This window comes from Thunnus maccoyii, chromosome 15 (genome assembly GCF_910596095.1).
Source record: "Thunnus maccoyii chromosome 15, fThuMac1.1, whole genome shotgun sequence".
Classification (NCBI taxonomy): Eukaryota; Metazoa; Chordata; class Actinopteri; order Scombriformes; family Scombridae; genus Thunnus; species Thunnus maccoyii.
In genome coordinates, this window is record NC_056547.1 from 30,769,940 (window position 1) to 30,789,866 (window position 19,927).

The 19,927-nt window shown below is 39.1% G+C and overlaps 3 protein-coding genes across 14 annotated transcripts in view; 2 read left to right on the forward strand and 1 right to left on the reverse strand.

Annotated features, from left to right (window-relative positions):
* The window catches only part of atat1 (alpha tubulin acetyltransferase 1), a 37,709-nt gene extending 34,918 nt beyond the window's left edge, over positions 1 to 2,791 (forward strand). For 7 of the 12 annotated variants that reach the window (XM_042434683.1, XM_042434686.1, XM_042434685.1 and 4 more), the window contains one exon: positions 217 to 2,791. In XM_042434683.1, coding sequence (XP_042290617.1) covers positions 217 to 523 — 307 coding nt within the window. In that variant the 3' untranslated portion in view covers positions 524 to 2,791. The remainder of the gene's footprint in view (positions 1 to 216) is intronic. The other 5 variants (XM_042434687.1, XM_042434689.1, XM_042434691.1 and 2 more) reach the window with 3 other exon arrangements.
* Positions 2,792 to 4,640: 1,849 nt separating this feature from the next.
* Positions 4,641 to 18,052, reverse strand: si:ch211-152p11.4 (regulator of G-protein signaling 8). The gene is made up of 6 exons (XM_042434778.1): positions 17,681 to 18,052; positions 15,233 to 15,845; positions 14,217 to 14,266; positions 13,812 to 13,945; positions 10,869 to 11,035; positions 4,641 to 6,848 (listed from the first exon to the last, which is right to left on the reverse strand). The coding sequence occupies exons 2-6, from the start codon at positions 15,728 to 15,730 to the stop codon at positions 6,678 to 6,680; spliced, it is 1,020 nt and encodes a 339-aa protein (XP_042290712.1). The 5' UTR covers positions 15,731 to 15,845; positions 17,681 to 18,052; the 3' UTR covers positions 4,641 to 6,677.
* Positions 18,053 to 18,593: 541 nt separating this feature from the next.
* Positions 18,594 to 19,927, forward strand: part of bag6l (BCL2 associated athanogene 6, like) — a 40,674-nt gene continuing 39,340 nt past the window's right edge. Inside the window, exons 1-3 of the mRNA XM_042434777.1 lie at positions 18,594 to 18,907; positions 19,088 to 19,180; positions 19,276 to 19,393. Coding sequence (XP_042290711.1) covers positions 19,094 to 19,180; positions 19,276 to 19,393 — 205 coding nt within the window. The 5' untranslated portion in view covers positions 18,594 to 18,907; positions 19,088 to 19,093. The remainder of the gene's footprint in view (positions 18,908 to 19,087; positions 19,181 to 19,275; positions 19,394 to 19,927) is intronic.

The window sequence follows — 19,927 nt, forward strand, 5'->3', positions numbered from 1 at the left end:
ATATGTATTTTTAATTTTGGAGTGAACTGTCCCTTTAAGGCATGAGTACCGGTTGGGTTGAAGCATTTGGCTGTTCAATTTGTGTTCTGCTGTGCGTTTCACCCACAAATGTCTGCACATTTTATCTCAGTTTTTAGGCAACATGTTTGCTCTTTACCATCATCTTTATTCTTCCTGCCACTGACCTTGTCCCGTCCTACAAACCTCCTCACCCAGATGCCAGCCTGTCTCACTTCCACCACTGTCTGCATCCAAGAACAATGCCATCTGCAGCCAGACCTCCATAGGCAACAGAGAGACACAGCTGGATACAGATGCTGAAGTCTGTGATGTTGAGGAGGAGATCAGAACATTGAGCAGTCCACAGCGTCCAGCGGGAGGCCTGGTGGTCAGTCAGAGACATCTGTTGGAGAAAGAGAGCGACAGAAGCAGAAGAGGCTGGTCCTGGACTGTGGGAGAGAACTGCTACACTGCCCAGTGGGTGAAGCACAAGCAGGAATACAGGAGCACCCGTCCCTGGTGATGGCTGGTGGGGTTCTAGTTCTGTTATGATTACCAAATTAAACATTATTTCTGTGTCAGTGCAGAAAATTTAATTCAGTATTGAAACTTAGAGCCATTCAATGCTTTCTGACAAATGTTTTCTGAAATGATATGCAGTGATTCGCTCAGTGGTGTTCAGTATAATTGGGCCTCATTCACAAACTGTGTGTACACACAAATCTGTGCTTAAACCGTTTATGCAAACGTTTTAAGCACAAATCCGGGATTCATCAATATATTCTTACCTGAATTTGTTCTTAGTCTGTGAACAAATTTAGAACTGCCTTAGACCATGCATATGCACAAATCATAAACATCCCATGGTCTTAAAAAATGATATGGTCAATATTTATTAAATCCAAACAGTATATTAGAACCACAACTAAAAAATGATTGGATACAACACTTAAAAGTGTGAAATTGCGAATAATACACAATGTATTTACTTATTATAAAATAAATAAAATTAAAAGATGATGTAATCCATAAATCATCATCATAAATGTAATGGAATTACAACAGACATTCCTTATATAGAGAAATGGGGGCATAGTAGTATGCTAATTACTGATAGTGGGCATACACCTGTCAATTTAGAATGATTCCTATTCACTACATATGCACAGTGGTAAGATCATAATTCGCCAGTGCGCACGTGTCATGAATCTGATGGTAATTTTGCATGTGCACTTATTTTGTGCGAAAAGTAATAACATTTCTACGCACATATTAGTGAATGGGGCCCATTGATCCTTCTTGGACAAATGCTTTCAAACCTCACATCAGGGCCCAAACTCTTCAGTAGAAAATAAGTCCCTGCAGTCATTGTTGGAAGGCACTGCTGATCTGTCTGGTTTAAAAGGAGAAATGTAATGTCTGTCTAGGTTGGTGTCCAAGATGAGGTATTGATCAGTCCAACTTAACTGGTTGAGCAAATCACTTAGAAAGAACTCAAAAACTCAGACACCAGCCAATGTGTAAAGCCATTGTGGGAACATACTGACTAGATGGTTTTAGATCTTTGCCATGGTATCACAGCAGGATTGAAGTGGAAGAACATATTCATGGTTGCTGCTAAAGGCCTCAGTAAGCTTCAAACAAGTAAGCACTTGCGTCTGAAATCCCCTTTCCAACGGTAGAATTGGAGGTCTGTGTCTGACAGTTTTTGTCACTTTCTGAAACACCTTAAGAGCCTAAGCCACTGTTGCTATGGAGAAGAAGCCAGTCAGAGGTTTGAATCAGTGCTGTAGTGATTTCAGAAAGCTTCATCATGGCATTTGGGAAGAAAATACTGCACAATAGTTGCAGAATTCCTCCAAAATTGAATCCAAAATTGAATACATTTAGAACTCTGTCTGCTCCAAACAAAGTGCTTATTGGATCATTTAACAGCGTCTGCAACCTCATTTCCAACAGAAGATTTTCAGGAAGGGTTCTGTCCAACAATATTTGTAACTTTCTGATATAGGGCTGCAACTAACGATTATTGTCATTATTGGTTTTTGCATCAGTTAGGAGCATATGAGAATGAGTATGCTTCAGACCACTTAGTAGTTCACAAAAATGACAAAAAGACAGGTTTTCCATTTAGTGCTAGTAGTTCATAGTCATGAAACTACTTTATACCCAAAAATAGTCCTAATGAAAGCTGCTGAATATGAGGAGAAATCCCATGCATTTCCATTCTATTTGGGTGGAGACACAAGTTTCCGAGGCAGATATCCAAAACCTCATCTCCATGGCAATACACCACTTGGGATGAGTGAGAAATATTTTTCTTTGTATGCTGGGTAAATTGACCCTTTAACTTGACTTCCCAAACATGAGGAACTGCTGCTTATCATATGTCAACATCTTTGTGCTTATACCCATAATCCTATTTTGAGTCATTTCCTTGGGTTGTCTGTAATCAGTTCAAACTGCTGAGCTGTTCTGCTCAAACTGCTTCTGGTGCTGTTTTAGACACAAGTTTATCCAGGATATTTTGATTACACTAAGTGTTCACTCTGATCCTGGAATTCCTGCTTTGTTTTGGAGGTTTTCAGAGGAAAAATGAGGATCACTTCAGAGAGACCACCTTCAGAAACCAGACCGAAAAACAACATTAACAAACATTAACTCAAGTTCCGGAAGTCCTGAGGTGCATACTGTGATGTTTTATATTACATTTCTATCAGTAATAAATCCTGAGGTGCATACTGTGATGTTTTATATTACATTTCTATCAGTAATAAACTACAAAAGCTGTCTTGTCCTGGGAATGATTTAAACACAAACTAACATTTCTGCGTTTATTCAGTCAACTGTAGCAATGGCAGTGATCCAAATTACTGTTGGCAGGCAACAACTATCTGCTCTCTGCTCAAATGTCACTGAACAGATAAACATCTTCACCACGCTGTTGTATGAACACATGTAAATACTTCTCTGGGGTTCAGAATCATTCTGATCAGTGACTTTTTCCTCTAGATGGGCTGTCTTTGGATAGGGCTGAGAAGAAACTCAAGGTCCACTTACTTGCTTTTTGTGAAGCTTTCAGCTGCATTTCATTGTCTTTATCAGCAAACTTTACTCAAATAGTCAAAGTTCTCTTCTTAGTATATGTGATGACAACCGAGCAAACTTCATCCACTGATGAAGACCATGATGAACAGCAGTTAAAAGCTTCAGATAAAATTTTGAATGAACTTTCAAAGACTTTTTTTTATACCTTTCTTTGAGAAATAAAAACAAAAGAAGCCAAAGTTCATTATGGACTGCAGAGATGAGGAAGGATCTGAGTCTGAAGGCAAAGCTCTCCATTTACCAGTCGATCTACTATTCAACTCTCACATTTAGTCATGAATTTTCACTAATTAGTGAAAGAATGAGATTGTGGATATAAGCAAGCAAGCAAAATGAGTTTCCTTCAGAGTTTCTGGGCCAGGTGAGGAGTCTGGACATTCAGGAGTTAGAACTGCTTCTATTGCACATTGAAAAGAGTGAGCTGAAGTGATTGGGGACTTCAATCAAGATGCCTCCTTGGATGACCCACTGTGGAGGTGTTCCAGTCACGTCCAACCAGCAGGAGACCACAGGTTAGGGCATGCTGGAAGGATTACATCTTCGATCTGGCCTGCCTTGGGATCTTAAGGAGGAAGTAGTGAAAGGAAAGGGCACCCAGCCTGTATTTATCCACCTCCTAAAAGTAAAAGTTTGTACTTAAGTGAAAAATAAGACTTACTCCTACTCACAAATTTAAGAACTATTTAACTTCTTTTGACTTTAAAATTTCAGGGCCATTTAATTTAGAATGGAGTTGTTTTAACTGATTATTTGTCTTTGTACATTTGATAGGATGCTACATGACTATTATTTTTTTTTTATTTAAGCAGGGTGCAAATGAACAAGAATAAATTTGCATTGATTTAATTTATAATCATTTTCTGATCATCTTCATTGTCTGCACAGTCAGTGCTGAATTCCCTTTATTACATGATTTCTCTGACATACTTTGTCTACCAACAGCAGAATGTCTCACAGCACAATTTAGATTCAATTTCAGACAATTTCATCTTATTTCATCCCTTACATATATTTATTTATTATAAATACATTAGATCATTGTTTATTTCACGTTAATTATTCCCAGAGATAAATACAGGCCCTGAGCTAATTTGCTTAGCCTGCTGCCAGCGTCAGTCAGACCTGAGTAATGGGCAGAAAATGGACTGATGAATGGGAAAAATTAAACTAAAAGGGATCACTTTTAAATTAGGATGGTGCAGCCCACCTGACGATTATTTCATAATCCCTTATGTTTTAAGAATCATGAATAATACATTTCTGGTTGAGAAAACATTCTGGAGACTGAGAACAGCAAAAACCATATGAGCTGTCGATGTGGTTTAAATAAGTGGATTGGTTAAAGACTTGTGGTACAGAACATGTCTTTTCCATCTGGCTCAGTATCCCAGCAACATCTGCATGAGCAGGGGTCAGTCTGCCTCCACACACACACACACACACACACACACCAGCTGCAGCCCTGAATCCACTGCTGAGCACTGGGAACTCCAGCTCTACATGACGACTAGAGAATCAACAGACACGTCAGATACAAAAAACAGGATTTTATTTCTTTGTCTTTAAAACTCTGAAACCTGACAAACAATTAGGGAACATTCTTAGTTTCTTTTAAAATATTCCTCCCCATTATATGAGGCTATTTAAATTTGTACAGGACCAACATTTAAGGAAATGCTACTCAACATTCTCATTACAAATAACCGACTTAAATTACTAAGTGTTTTCTGAGGCATACACAGTTTGTCTTTGTTTGAACAGTGGAGCAGAGTATTTACAGGCAGACTAAACACAACTTCCCTGAAGCCATTTTACCAGTCAGAGTCAATTTGCTCTAGTTTCCCACCTTTGCCAAATAAGTAACTTGCATAGTACTTTGACCTTTTCAGAAAAGATCTCATTCTTACTGAACTTGTTTTCCCTTCTGTGAGCAGACGAAATCTCAGCCCAGGTTCATTGGACCATGGGGACATTAACTGCTTTGTGGGAGAATGTTTAATGATTAAAACAACATAGTTGCACGGGTCATGTAAAGTGAGGGGAAGAAAACTGCCTCATCTATGTTTTTCAAATACACATGGCTAACTGTAGCTACTGCTGCAACTCAAACCCCAACAAGAAACAACTTCAACATGTTGGGTAATACACTCACTTGCTTTCTTGTGAGATGTTCAGATGGATTGCAATCTCATGTCTGTTTGTCAAGTATGGAGCTGGACTCAGTTGGTTAGCCTAGCTTAGCATTAAGAGTGTATGCTTTCCAGAAAATTCCAAACTACACCTACCAACACCTCTCAAGCTCATAAATTCACATGTTGAATCACCTTTGTTTAATTTATACACAAATAAAAATGTGAAAGTGACAATAGTGGTTTAAGAGGGAGTTACATGTTAGAACTATTTCTTGACAAACAGTTAATCCATCCACCCACTACTTCTGCAAGCTGATAAGTGGTGTACTATCAAGCGACAATGCCATCACTTTTGCTAATCGCCCTCAACAATAGATAAAATTAGCTTATGTAAATGTGGAAGTTATTCAGTGTCAGATACTAGTTTTCAAATTAGTTCTGACAAGCTTTGAAAAAAACTAACATGAATGTACTGTCTGGCATTACTAGGTAGTTAATTATATGAAACAAAATTGCAATCCATGATTTTTTTTAACAAAAATCTGCAACACATGTAATTGTTAAAGTGAAATTTCAACTGGGCTCTGTGAAGGTCAGCTGCTCATATTTAAGTGAGAATGATTTCACGAAGCATTTTGCTTTCTGCTTTTTTCAAAAATGGTTCTTGTTGGAGCAGCTGATAAAAGCTATGTAAGTATGTGTGGTTTTGGTGATTTGCAGATAATTATAATAATAATGATAAGAAATAGTGTCTAACCATCTTCACACTATTAAAAATAGTAAAAATTGTTGACAGGGTTAGGTGTTTGACTGCTACCAATAGCTGGTTAAAAGCAGTGAAGGTGAGATTGCATTGCAGTGATGGTGGCTTCTTTACTTCTACAACCTGCATTAGTTTATAGCGCAGGTTGCTACACACATTTGATGAGCGCAGATTTTGGTAGGTTATACGTAGGAGCAGATTTTGGTAGGTTATATGTAGGAGCTAAAACGTATACTTGATTCAGCTTTAGAGGTGTTATTAGGAGTATTTTTGAACTAGACAGAGCCAAGTCAGCTGTTTCCATCTGCTTCCAGTCTTTATGCTAAGCTACGCTAACTACATCCTGACTCAAGCTCTATACTGAACACACAGACATGAGATTGATATCCATGTGTACATCTCACTCTCAGAGAGAAATAGAATAATTGTATTTCCCAAACTCATTTACTTGACTTTTCTCTAAATTCTTGCGTACAGTGTCCAACGTGTGCATCAACAATTGAGATTTTTTTTTTTTTTTTTTTTTTTACACACACTTTTTACACAGCAGCTGTATCTTTTTAAGACATTTTTAGCTTCATAGTCTACAATGTTTAGGAAATCCTGGAAGTCCTAGAAACCATTGAGCCACTATACCTTCTCCTGAGTCCATGTGTGTGGTCAGCATGCGGCTGCTAGTCAGCCGCTTGGAATAAGGAGAGGTAGATGTTGGACTGGAGGAAGCGGGGATAACAGTCTGTGTCCAGGAGCGAGTAGATGCGTTTCTGTGCATGGGACAGAGAGGTGTGAGAGGGAGCCTGCAGCAGCTGGATGGTCAGATCTCTGGTCTTACTGTCCAGGTTCACCTAGACCAAGACAACACATTGATTACTCTACACTCATACTTCTATACTGTTCAGGTCAAATTTGACCCATTTTGACATTTGAAAGCAGTAAAAACACCCTAAATTACATTCTATAAGCCTGAAATGTTATGATTTTTTTTTCCTTATGTGGCCCAGAATATACAAAAATGGAAGTATTTCAAAATTATTTATTTTTGTGCAGCTGGTATAAATATTTGTACATAGAGGATGTTCTGGGTCAAATTTGACCCATATTTATTCAAAGGGATTTTAAAGTCACTAATCAAGGTAAAGAGTGGTCATGTGAGGTCGTGAAACAGTGAAACTATAAATTGGCATGTGTGTGTATTTCTGTCATTGGGACAGTGGGGACAGAGTTCAACCTTGATCCTGTCACAAGAACTACCCGTGTTCCCACACTTGCCAGGGTTCACACCCAGATGGGCATCTGCACCTGCAAACAAGCCTATACAAAGTAACAAATAAAACCCATCAATTACCAGGCAACCAACGTAGTGGTTGCCCAACATATCCTCCCGGTGGAGGGCAGCTTTCATAGGACTATAAAAAGTGCCTGAGCCCCTCTTTCACCGAGTTGGTGGAGTGGAGGGAGTATGTTGAAGAAAAGTATTAAAAGAGGATGACAACATGGAGGAAAGGCCCTTGTGACTTCTGTCATGCAAAGGTGACACCACCTTCCCCAATGCCAGCCACTGCAGCACAGTAGTCCACATCTTGCCCTGATCAATCTGCAGTCCCAGTTTATTGTCACAATGGGACAAAAGAGAGGGAGATGCAACAACAACAAAAAGATTGTACAAGTAATGTTTTCTGCAGTTTTGTTTGTTTCAAATTTGCTAATCAGTTTGTTTTGTTTTATGACTAATATACTCAATGCAGAGTTGATTGCGTACTTGTTGAGCTGGTAGTTGAGCCGGTAGTTAACCGCAAAAATGACTACGAAGGGTCAGGATATGAACAGTATGTAAGAGTTATAAGACTGAACTGAGTATGGGCTGGAAGTCCCGAGGTCAGAGTGGAAGACACCTCCTGAGGTAGTTGAGAATGTCCAGATCCAGACTGACAAACTGGTGATGGCTAATCAACCGGACATTGTGTTGATCAACAAACAACAGAAGAAGGCAGTAGTGATAGATGTAGCAATCCCAAGCGACAGCAAAATCAGGAAAAAGGAACATGAGAAGCTTGAAAAATACCAAGGGCTGAAAGAGGAGCTAGAAAAGATGTGGGGAGTAAAGGTAACAGTACATAGCTGTTTGTGTTTTGTTTGGTAGGATTAGATTTTAGAATAGTTGTTTATTGAATGAAGCATTTGTTAACTTTGTTAATTTTGCTAAGTTTAATAAGCACTGTTACATCTTTAAAGAGAAGTCCTCCTGTCATTATTGTGTGTAATATTGTGAAAAGTGGCTGATTGAAGGAGTCAGAGCTCGAATTCACCCTTCTTTGTTCACCCTTGAATGTTGATATCTCTCAGATATTAACATTCAAGGTGAAGTCCCATTTATGAGACTACCTTGTTTGGTTATTGGTCCCGGTTTCCGGGTGGTGCCCCGTATTTGTTAATTCATATTAATGATTCTATTAATTGTCATAATTATTATCCTTAATAAATGATAATTATTGCAAATAATCAACTGTGTTCCTCACAGATCCAACAGTTGGTGCCCGAATTATTGATTAAGGTTAACAATATCTTATTTTCATAATTCATAATTATCGTAGATAATTATGAATTATTGCTAATAACCAAACGCACTACTGCCCGTCCCAACAGCAAGAATGTTTAACTCAAACAATGTACTGTATGTGTATTGATTTGGTTAAGGTTATACATTAAACTGTTGTTGTGATGTCCTTGTTGTTTATAGTCAGGTTACTGCATAGCCACACCGCTAGGTTAATGTTAGCATGCATGTTACATCCAGTAACTAGGCCTTGCATGCAACTAACCTCATTTTAACCTGGCACCTTTAGCATACACCAATCGGCCTTGAACAGAGAACCACACAGTTAAGAGGTTAAAACCTAGTTTGGCGAACTTTGGTTCAGGCAGCACATGTGGTTCAAGACACCACATGGTCTGGTCTTTTATCTCTGTAGTTCCCTTAATCAGCCAAATTGTCAGCATGCCAAGTGCTTAGTCACCAGGTGACTGCAGCCATCTTGCTATTGTCTTCCCCACACACACACACACACACACACACACACACACACACACACACACACACACACACACACACACACACACACACACACACACACACACACACTTGTATATAGGTACACTTAGCTAGATTAGTATTGTTTGTTGCTTTTACCCTTTTGTTAAATAAATGCTTTTGGATATACCTGTTGTCTGTTTTAATGTTGCACAAGAATGAGTTTTGCCAACCCCTGCTCTGTAAAGAACTCCAAATCCTTCAACCTTAACTAGCTATTGATATGGTGATTTTGTTTATGGTTATTAAATTAATTATTAATCAAAGTCCCAAATTCATGGATTAGTACACTTTGAGACTGAATTGGCTGAATCTTTTTCCCTGAGTCCAGGGTGGTGCCCCGTTATTATTAATTCTTATTAATAATTTTATTGATTTTAATAATTAACGATTATCGTTAATCGTTAATTATAGCTGATAGCCAAACTTGTAGCCACGGCCCAATACTATTGTACCTTGAACTTAAAGATCAGCTTGGATCTGTATTGAAGTTTTCCTTGGTTCTTTCTCGACCATTCGAGCAATCCTTCAGTTCAATCTCAGGCCAACTTTCCTCTTGCTTCCACATCCAGAGATGTTGGCTAATAATGTAAATCAAGCACTCTTCCATGAGCAAACTGTACTTGTATAGCGCCTTTGTAGTCTTCCGACCGCTCAAAGCGTTGTTTACACTACAAATCACATTCACCCATTCACACGCTGAATGGGTACAGGGGCTACCATACAAGGTCCCTGTCCATCAAAGGAAATCTAGTCATCACACACATTCTCACACTGATGGCACAGCCATCAGGAGCAATTAGGGGTTAAGTATCTTGCCCAAGGACACATCGACATGCGGACTGGAGGAGCCGGGAATCGAACCGCTGATTTTCCGATTAGTGGACGACCCACTCTACCTCCTGAGCCACAGCGGCCCGATGTGTGATGTGTTTATCTCTTGTAAATGTCACCTATTAAAAGGTGGTTCTCCTGAGAAAGATGTCACAGTCAGAAAAGCAGTAGAGAGGAAATGTAAATGACAAACAGTGAAAGAGTCTTCAAGGGAAACAACTTTGTGTACAGAAAGAGTATACACAACGACAGAGAGAGGCAAGAACAGAAAGCTGAGGGAGTGTCTTCATGACAAATTTACATCTGCTGACTGGATTGTGAAATGTTTAAAGTGAGATTATGTCACTTTTGGAAGAGGAAATTACACGATTCCTCTTACAATAAAATAATAAACAATAAAAAGTTGAATTCATGACTGACTGTTATAGTCAGTCAGCCTTTTAAAACAGAATGAAATATGTTTTATATCAGATTGGTATTATTTTATGGCCCTTAAAGAGACAGGAGCTAAAACGGCCTGATTCAGACACAGATTGAACTGAGGGGCTGCATAAGGGGTCGCTATAAGATAAATGAGGAGTTTTTTAAACTGTAAGTCATGCAAAGATATTCCAGTAAAGCCCCAGATTAAAAATATAGACCTGGAAATGTGCAGAGTATGTCCCCTTTAAATAATAAAAAAAAATCTTGTAATTGCCGTTTACACCAGAGATTTTTATTCTGGTTGGACTCTTGTTCTAATAGTGGAAAAGGCTCCACATGAATGCAGCTATTGATATAATGCTGTGACATTAAACTTGGTCCATGCACACAAGCTTCCGATAACACAAGGAGACATCCAAAACACATGCAGCACATTGTTTGGAGGAGACACATACTTCCAGACACAGCACTTGAAAGTGCATTGAGGAAAAAAATGAAGAATTCAAAAGCAGGCCCATACCTCCCGGGGGGCACCTGGTTGGATGTAGGTGGCGCAGATGTCCTTGGCCCTCCTCTGCAGGCTGAAGTTGTTGGATGAGTGTCTGTACTGCTCACAGGCCAGATAGAACTGCAGATTCTCCTCACTGAACTCAGAGCGCAGGAATGCTCCAAACACTGAAACACCAGCTGAGAGGAGGAGAAGGAGGAAGATAAGTAGGGCTTACCTCAAAATGCAACGTCACATTACGCATGTTACAAGAGGAGGACTCCCATACACAGAGCACTGACACAACAATCCCTCAGGCCCTAATAAGGACATGACAAACACAAAAGTATTGCTAGAAGCAAAGTTTCAGTTTGTTGTAAAACCCTGACCCACACCCATAGTCTCTACTTGAGCTCTCGTGCTGTTAGGCTTTGAGTCATACCTTGGTTTTAGTCTGAGGTATCAAGCATGACAGTCCACTTTGTACCGAGAGGGTGGAGAACAGCTTTAAACGGCAGCTTTAAACCATATGAACAACATGTCATAGGAAGCTTTTACACAGACTCTGTTATAGCAGGGATTTATAACAGTCCTGGTGTTTACTTTGTGTTCTATTCATAGAAGCAGCTGGGTCAGGGGAAGTGCTGCTCTTTTAGCTTTATTGCACAGCACACAGTAACCAGTGACGTCAGTTCAGATGTTGACATCACTGCAGCAACACATGAGTTCAGATAAAACGGGGGAACTTGACAGATTTGAATTTTAGCTGTCGAAATATTCTCCAAAGCAGAAGTGGTCCATCAGTTAAAGCTACAATATGTAACTATTCCACATTAAAATGTGTAAAAACAACCTACGTTATATATTTTGTTGAGTTGTGTACTTACATTTTCCCAAATATTTCCAACAATTTTCAAACCCATAGAAATCCGTAATTTTAATCAAGGTAATGGTCCATTTCATTTGGTCACCTGTCAATGGCGTCATACCTCCTCTACCAGAGTAAGTGATCCTAACCCAGAGAAACTGGTTGTTTAACAATCAAGACAACAACTCCCATGATCCCACACAACGTCATCAAACTCCGCCTTTTGTTATTGTTTTGATTGAGAGACCCCATAGCAGCAGAAATTACATATTGTGTGTTTAAATTTCAGGGTGCAGGAGCACACAACCACAGTGTTTCTGGGTAGGTCTGCTCACACTGGTCCTCAGTGAAAAGTGCAAGAGGTAGAAGAAGTAATCGTTAGAGGTATCCTGTGCAGTTTTCATTGTTAGAATGCATTATGTGCATCTTTAAAGCCTTATAAAGACATATTGACACAACCATTTAGAACAGCCATATTTTTCTGTGATACATACATTGCAAGTTGACCAATAACAAACCATCCTGACAGTGCTGAAATCTTATCACAGGGACACTGAGTGTCTAAAACTGAAGAAATGATCATATTAACTAAGTTGGACCATATACTTTTCTGAAGCCCTGCTCTGCTGGAGTATAAGCTGCCTCACAAAGGAGATGCAGCAGTTTGGCAGTCAGTCATGAGACAGGATTGGATGGTGAAAGTCATTGCTCGAATGTACAATGTGTATTTATGTAAAGTTAGCAACTATGAGTGCTAGAAGTCATTACATTACCAAGCTTTTTAGTTTTCCTAGATGTACAAATTAATTTTGTTGGGCCACTTTTCTAGCCTGATCGGGCAATAAGGACGTTCCTATACTAACTACTTAGACCTGTCAAAGCCAGGCAGACACTGTACAAATTAAGCATAATTTTAACCCCAAATTGGTCATCCCTGCCTAATTTTAGAATTGGGATGAATTTCTGCAAGATCAGTTGTTGTTTGACGCACAGTTTGAGGTCACAATGTTTAATTAATCACCTGATCGATCAACTATCTGGTTGTCTGACGATCAGTTGGATTTCCAGGAGGTCAGGAATTTTGGTCAGCTGTCTGCAGTTTGAGCAGTTCTAAGATCAGGTTTCCCACATAGCCGTTTAAAATGATGCATTATAAACTGTGGAGTATATTTGACATGTTGTGGTTAAATTGTAGTCTGACTGAGACGCTGTGATATAAAACAAATTCACATCAGATTGTCTTCAACTTTAAGGTATCTTTGGCTCCAGATTTTTCTTTGTTTGTTCTTATTTTCCATTCGCAGTAAAACTGGGCAAAGTAATGCTGACTTTCTATCTTTTTGTCAACATAGTTGAGAACACGGTCGTCTTGTCTGAATTAACTTTGTTGAAATTGTCACTTGACAAAACCAATCGGGGGTTCTGTGCTGATGTTTGATGTGACCTCCATGTTGTGGTTGGTAAGTTGATCCATACAGTGTGAGCATAGAAGTCGAACGTTCCAGCCGTGCTCAAACGAAGACTAAAAAATGTAGTGTAAGTTCACACAATGTACAAGATGGATAAAAATGCACAGTGAATGCCCAGATTAAGCCTTACTTAACGAAAAATTTAAAGGTTGTCCTTATGGTGAAGCTACTGGAAAGGTCATGGTATATCCAAAAATGCGAAGGGTTCACCCTTTGTGGGGAGCATGAATGTGCTCAGTAAATTTTATGTCAATCTTTTCGTTTGACTGCAATGTTTCTTTGCTACAAGTGTAAACATTTGGCCTGATGGTGGTGCTAGAAGACAGGTCTGAGGGTCTGGAGGAGTCATCCTCTGGGGACAATAAATGTCCAAAGAAAATTTAATGGACTGAAAGATCAACCAAACCATCAACCAAAATTGCAACCTCATGCAACACGTCTAACAGGGCAAACATACAATTGAGATAAAGTTATCTATGTTCACAAATTAGCCTGCTAACCTTTAAGGTTATCCTGGTTCCAGACCTCTGTGTTGTCACTCACATCTCTGCTTCATTCAGAGTTGTGCAAGTTGGCTAATCAAGTTAGTTAATAGGACAATTTCTGCCTTCAAGAAATGTTTCATCAAGTAAAACTCACTTTGGCTGGCCAGCAGGGTGTTGAGGGACTCGGCCCATTTTTCCAGCTCTTCTCGACTGATCTTCCTCCTCTTATTGTGGCCCACCTGACTCCACTGATGCATGAAGAGCAGACGAGACCTCCTCTCTGTAGGACTGTGGACCAAGACCACATAAGGACACATCAGCAAGAGGAGCTTGTACAAGAAGATACTGTTATCATCACATCTCAAAACAAACTTCAAGACAATGTGTTGCTTCACAGAAATATTTTAAAAAGGTGCGATGAAAAGAATACTTCTTTCCAACCATCATCAGCAAAGGACAGTAACTAAATGTGCCGGTGTGGAAGACTATTCTTTGTGACTGAGATTATATCACCCATCTATAGCAACAAGTAACAACAGAAAGTATATGTGATGCTCACCTGTCTTTGTGTTCAGTGTTGGACAGGTTCGAGTTGGAAGAATGGGGACTCTGAAATGGAAACCACAAAGTTAACTTAAGTCTCTGTACAACAGCTCTTATTGAGATTCTTTCCAGGTTTCACTGTGCGACAAAACCTCTACACTACACTTCCACAATGACAGATGAGAGTCTGTTAACATGCAGGATAAGAATAAGCAGATCAAGAAAATTTAGAAATCTATATCGATTATATTTGTCATATTGTGAACAAATTACTAGCATCTGTTGTTTTTTTGTCTTTCTTTTCAACTCTTAATGAGTAACTTAACACTAATCTGTGACATTGCCTTGTACTTCACACCCTTCAGCCAGGAAAAGTATTGCATACAGAATTTACTTTTCATCAACATTAAAACATGTCACATTGATTAAGTTAAGATAGCTGAAAAATGTCAACCTTTATGCCAACACTACTAGTCCTGAGGTACCATGGATGAGATCATAACTACTACTGAGCTTGCATTAACAAATCCCTCTACATTACAACAGAACAAACTTTATTTGGTAATGACGACCATTTGATACGGTTAAAAGCTCAGGAAAAGGCTAGTAAATACATTTCAGTTGGGATTGTTTTGTCAAACTACTGTTTCCAAAGTCAAGCACTTTGATGCTTAAATCACACATTTAAAAAGCATAGATGTGTGATTTACATTTCAGGTAAACCTGCAGAGGTCATGTTAGCTTTACTTTTATTCAATTTTTATAGCATACTGAAACAGTAAGAAACCAACAGCTGTCTGGGAAGTGGAATAAAATAATTTTCACAAACCTAAAATCCTACAGAAGATTTAAAGAAATGTCCAGCAGTAAAGTAAAGTATGATTTGTACTAAGTGGACTACAATGTGCAGACTGCTCCTGTCCTTTTTCAGTGTCTTGAATATGGATCATCTAAATTAGTTCTAGCTAGATTTCAAGAGCATGCATATATGCTGCTCTACTGTGTAGACTGAAATCTTAATTGGTATCCCACCTGCCCAAACAGACTCTTGAGGTGCAGTTTAGCGGCTGACAGCTTGGGTTTATGCTGGTGCCTATGCTGGGATTTAAAAGAGAAGGGGTTTGAGGAGGACGAAGGAGACGGAGAAGGCAGGTTGTCTCTCTCCATGCTCTCAGTGCTGCCCTGGGGGCCCGGGGACAGCTGGCTGTCACTATAGGCCCTGCAGCCTTCACTGATGGCAGACACTCCAAGGTGGCTCTTGTCCAGTTTCCCCAGCTCTCTCAGATTCTCCACACTGACGCTGTGCTCCTTAGTCAGCTCTTTCTTCCCCGCTTCACTGGGACTGGCTTTGGGCTCCTGGATGGTGGGGGGCAGGCCAGCTGACCTCCCGTCCAGTTCATCTTGATCCATATAAGGTGTGTAGGTACCAGACTCTCGATTCTTCTCATTTTGTGGGTTCTTCAGCGCCACACGCCTCCACGGGAGGAAGTCCAGATCCAGGAGGGATCCCTCGGAGCTGAATCTACGCATGGTGGCTGTATGACAAGTGATGGAGAAGAGTAGGAAAAGGAAGTACTGCAAAGAAGTGAAAAAGATGAGTAAAGGCAAGAGGTGAGTACAGAACAGAGGTGCAGTGAAGCACCGCCTGATGAATAAGGCAGAGAAGATGGGGTTGGGGAGGTGACAAAATTGGACAATTGTAAAAATGAGTCACAAAAACAGTAAATTGCTCCACGTTACTGTTTCTATTCACTGAACAGCAACCCACCGGGGGACCAAGTTATTTTAAAAAAGGTTTCATTTTATTTAATGCAATGATTCATTAACCATTCATGTATCATTAATGTAAGACTCAACTGTTTTGGATCAAATGTATTTGTCTTGCACCAGAAAGTTACTGTGCTTACGAGTTCTTCAAACATTTATCAATACATGCAACACCCAGTTTCAGTGTTTCTACTCTCAATTCAGCACAAGTAGCACCTTAACTCTTAATTTTCTCCCAATGGATCCCCATTAGTAGTAGTTCTCTCTATTTACACATAAACCGCAGCAAATGAGAAACAAGATTGCACTTTTTCCTTGTGACACCACACTACAAAATAAATATATTCCTAAGAATTGAATTATATTTTATTCGAGAATCATTTTCAGTAATTAAGCCATCTGATGTAAATTACAATCATAAACTTTCCAACCTGTTTGTATCCAGTAATTGTGGAGCCCATTTCCGCCAAATAAAGAAAAAATAGATGAGATTTTAGAAATGACAGAAATGAAATAATTAAATTAAGTCAAAATTATGAGATACTAGGTCAGATTTCTTACTTTTCAAATCAGAATTGTAACAGGGCAAAAAATTATGAAATGGCACATATATGTCTCAAATAAGTCAAAATTGTAAGATCGTAAATAAAAAGTTTGTCTTACTAATAATTGTAATTTTGGTTTAGCGAATTAGCTAAATTTTAGTTCAATCACTTATTATGGGCTTTATACCATGGTCTGGGTGAATATTCTTTTCTGATTGGTCAGCAGGTGTGCGTTAAAACCGTTAATGCACACATAGTTCAGCTCGAGTTTAATCACCATTCGAAATTCATTCCCTACCCAACATGTAACCATAGCAACATTAAAGAGTGCAGCTTACTCGTTATGAAGTTTTGAAGAATGGGACGCAGTAGAGCAAAAAGAGATGGAGAAGAAAAGAAAGAAACCAAAAAACAAGGAAATGACACCTGAAGAGCTTAAAATGATAGAGGAAGAGAAGGATGAAATTAATACAAAAAGGGGAAAAAATGGGCAGTTAATATACTGAGAGACTTTCTCTACCAAAAATAAAGGAACACTGATTTGGAGACATAATCACTTATTTTGGGCTTTAGTATCTCCTAATTTTAATGTAGGAATTAAGAATTGTGACAGAATACTCATGGTAAGTCAAAATTTTGAAACGGTAAGTCCAAATTTGCCTTAACATGAGTATTTTTATTTTCATCATTTCAACTTTTCATCAATTTTTTTTTCCTTTTTTGTGGTGGAACCGGGCTTCCATAAACAAATCAAAATGATGATATACTGAGTAAAATTAGTAAATAATTAGTAAAAAATTATGAGAACTCTGTGTATGTCTTTTTTTTGATTTAGTATCTTATCTCTTATGCATTTGAGGTACAATGAGAGTTTCAATATTTAGCAGTTTTAACTTCATTTTTTCTCCTCTTGACAGAAGTGGGCTTCCATAAATACTGACTGAAGATGAGAAAATAAACATGGTGATTGTTATCACTGTCAGCTTATAGGGAAGTGGTCCTGAATGCCACTGTACCTTTTTTTATAATGCTTGATGGTAGTTTTCAGTTTATTTTATGACACCAAGCCCTTATAGATCTTTGCTCACCATTACAATGAGAAAAACACTGGATCATATTTAGAGTGCCAATGCTCTGCTATGCTTAATTAACGCCAATATATGTTTACCTCTTCGTCTAGGAGTTATTAAGCTTTCCCCATGGTAGATCTTCGGGTTTCTTCAGATCTCATGAGCAACATGTGCATGAATTCAAGGTTTAGGATCCAGCAATGCCGATTTCTTGTCGCCAAAGAAAGCGAAATCCAACCTGTGACGCTCCTGCTGCTGCTGTCTACAGATTTGTTTTCGGCTCAGTCAACCTCCCTCCTCCTAAAACACTATCATATGCCAACGGACGTTAATTGAAAAGTCTCGCGAAATGGAGAAAGACACCAGGAAAAGTTCCACAAAGTTTCCTCCGTGACACTCATATGTGCCTATCCTTCATGACTGCCGCCACACCTTCACTTCTGTCTGAACTTGTCCGTCAGAGACTTCTTGAGAAGAGCGGCCACACAGACGCGTGCACACACACACACACACACACACACACACACACGCATGCACACACGCGCGCGCGCTCCTTCACTAGCGTAATTTGAGGTGTGTCCTGGAGGACATACAACACACTAAAGGAGACTACATTTATCTGGACACGGGAATGCTCACATGTGCGTAAAAGTAAACACAAAAGTCTGATGAATAGAAAAGAATAGAAAATACCTTGAATGCTACCAAAGTACCACAACAACCAATACTACTGCAACTTGTATCGCTATTAGACTACTACTATTACTGCTACTCCTAGTACTTCACCTAATAATAATAATAATAGGCTAATAATGATAATGATGAATAGTTCGTTTATTTGTTACCGTTTTTAGATATATCATCAGATATTGTGGTAAAATGTTCAACACTTCGAACAGCTTTTTTAACGAACAAAGTGACATCTATCAAAACACAAAAGCGCTCAGGCATGTAACAGACGCTTCTCTTACGTCATTGGGGTCCTTTGACGTTGCACTCAGTATTCGTGTTTTACAGTCAGTGGTTTCTATTTGGGAAAATGAAGCTAGTTAGCTAGCGGATCAACCTGAATGCGGTGACAATCTAAACAAGAGTTTCCTCTAAATAAAAGTGCGCGGGCGGTGACACAGTTTATCAGAGTGTACATAAAAAGCAGGACCTCTACACCGTTTTCCGTTGAACGTGGACAACGCTCTCCCCAGGGGAAATAAGCTGGTTGGCACTGTTAGCTTCCCGGTAACTGTAATTAGCTAACGTTAGCTAGCTGGCTGACAAGCTAATAACAACAACAAGAACAACACGGCTCTGGAGCTGTCTGCAACCAGGTGCTACCTAATTATTTTACTGAATGTATTCATTTGATGGCAGATAAAGGTTACTAGCTTTATGAAGTAGCTGCTGTTTAATTCCTCTTCCCCCCACTCCCGATTTCAATACTCCCTAATGAACAATAGTAAACATTAGCTATGTAACGCTTCATTTACAGCTCTGACTTCATATTTTAGACATTCATGAACATGGCGGAGTCAAGTGACATAACTGAAGTCACGGTGAAGACTCTGGACTCTCAGAGCAGGAGCTTCAAAGTCAGAGGCGAGGTAATACCCCTGATTTAAATACTGCCCCTCCCTCCTCTCTTAATATGCCAGTAGTTTGATTGGTTGTGGTCTGTGTTCTGTGTGTTGTCCTCCAGCTGACAGTGAAGCAGTTTAAGGAGCACATAGCATCATCAGTGGAGATCCCAGTGGACAAGCAGAGGCTCATCTACCAGGGCAGAGTGCTGCAGGATGACAGAACACTGACTGAGTACAGTGAGTAAAATAAACTTGCTAACCTAAAGTATTATTATGAAGTAAAGTCTTATGAACAGAAACCAACATGGAATCTTACAACAAACCACATCATCCTATGTCATTGTCCCCCACCCGATGAAATTGGAGGGGTGGGGGCGATTTTATATGCCAATAAAACAATTTGCTTTCAAAAACAAAAAATCCTGAGTGGTGAAAAGGCTGCTTCTTTAAAGATATTTATACATATTGTTTCTAAACAAAGAAGAGCTCATTTTAGCCGTGGAGTGGTTCAGAATGTGTCCTTTTACCAACAAAGTGAAATTTAAATTTATAGTATTCTATTGTGACAACAGATTTATGTTCTCATCCACAACAGACATCATATCACATGATGTACCACAAAGCTTCAGATCAGTGCTGAACACTAGAAAGACTGAACACTAAAAACACTCACAGATCTAAAAGTGTAGGTTCATATCAGAAAGTATTAATGCATGTATCAAATACATGACTTACACATAATCTATATGCATGACATACAAAATATAGTCT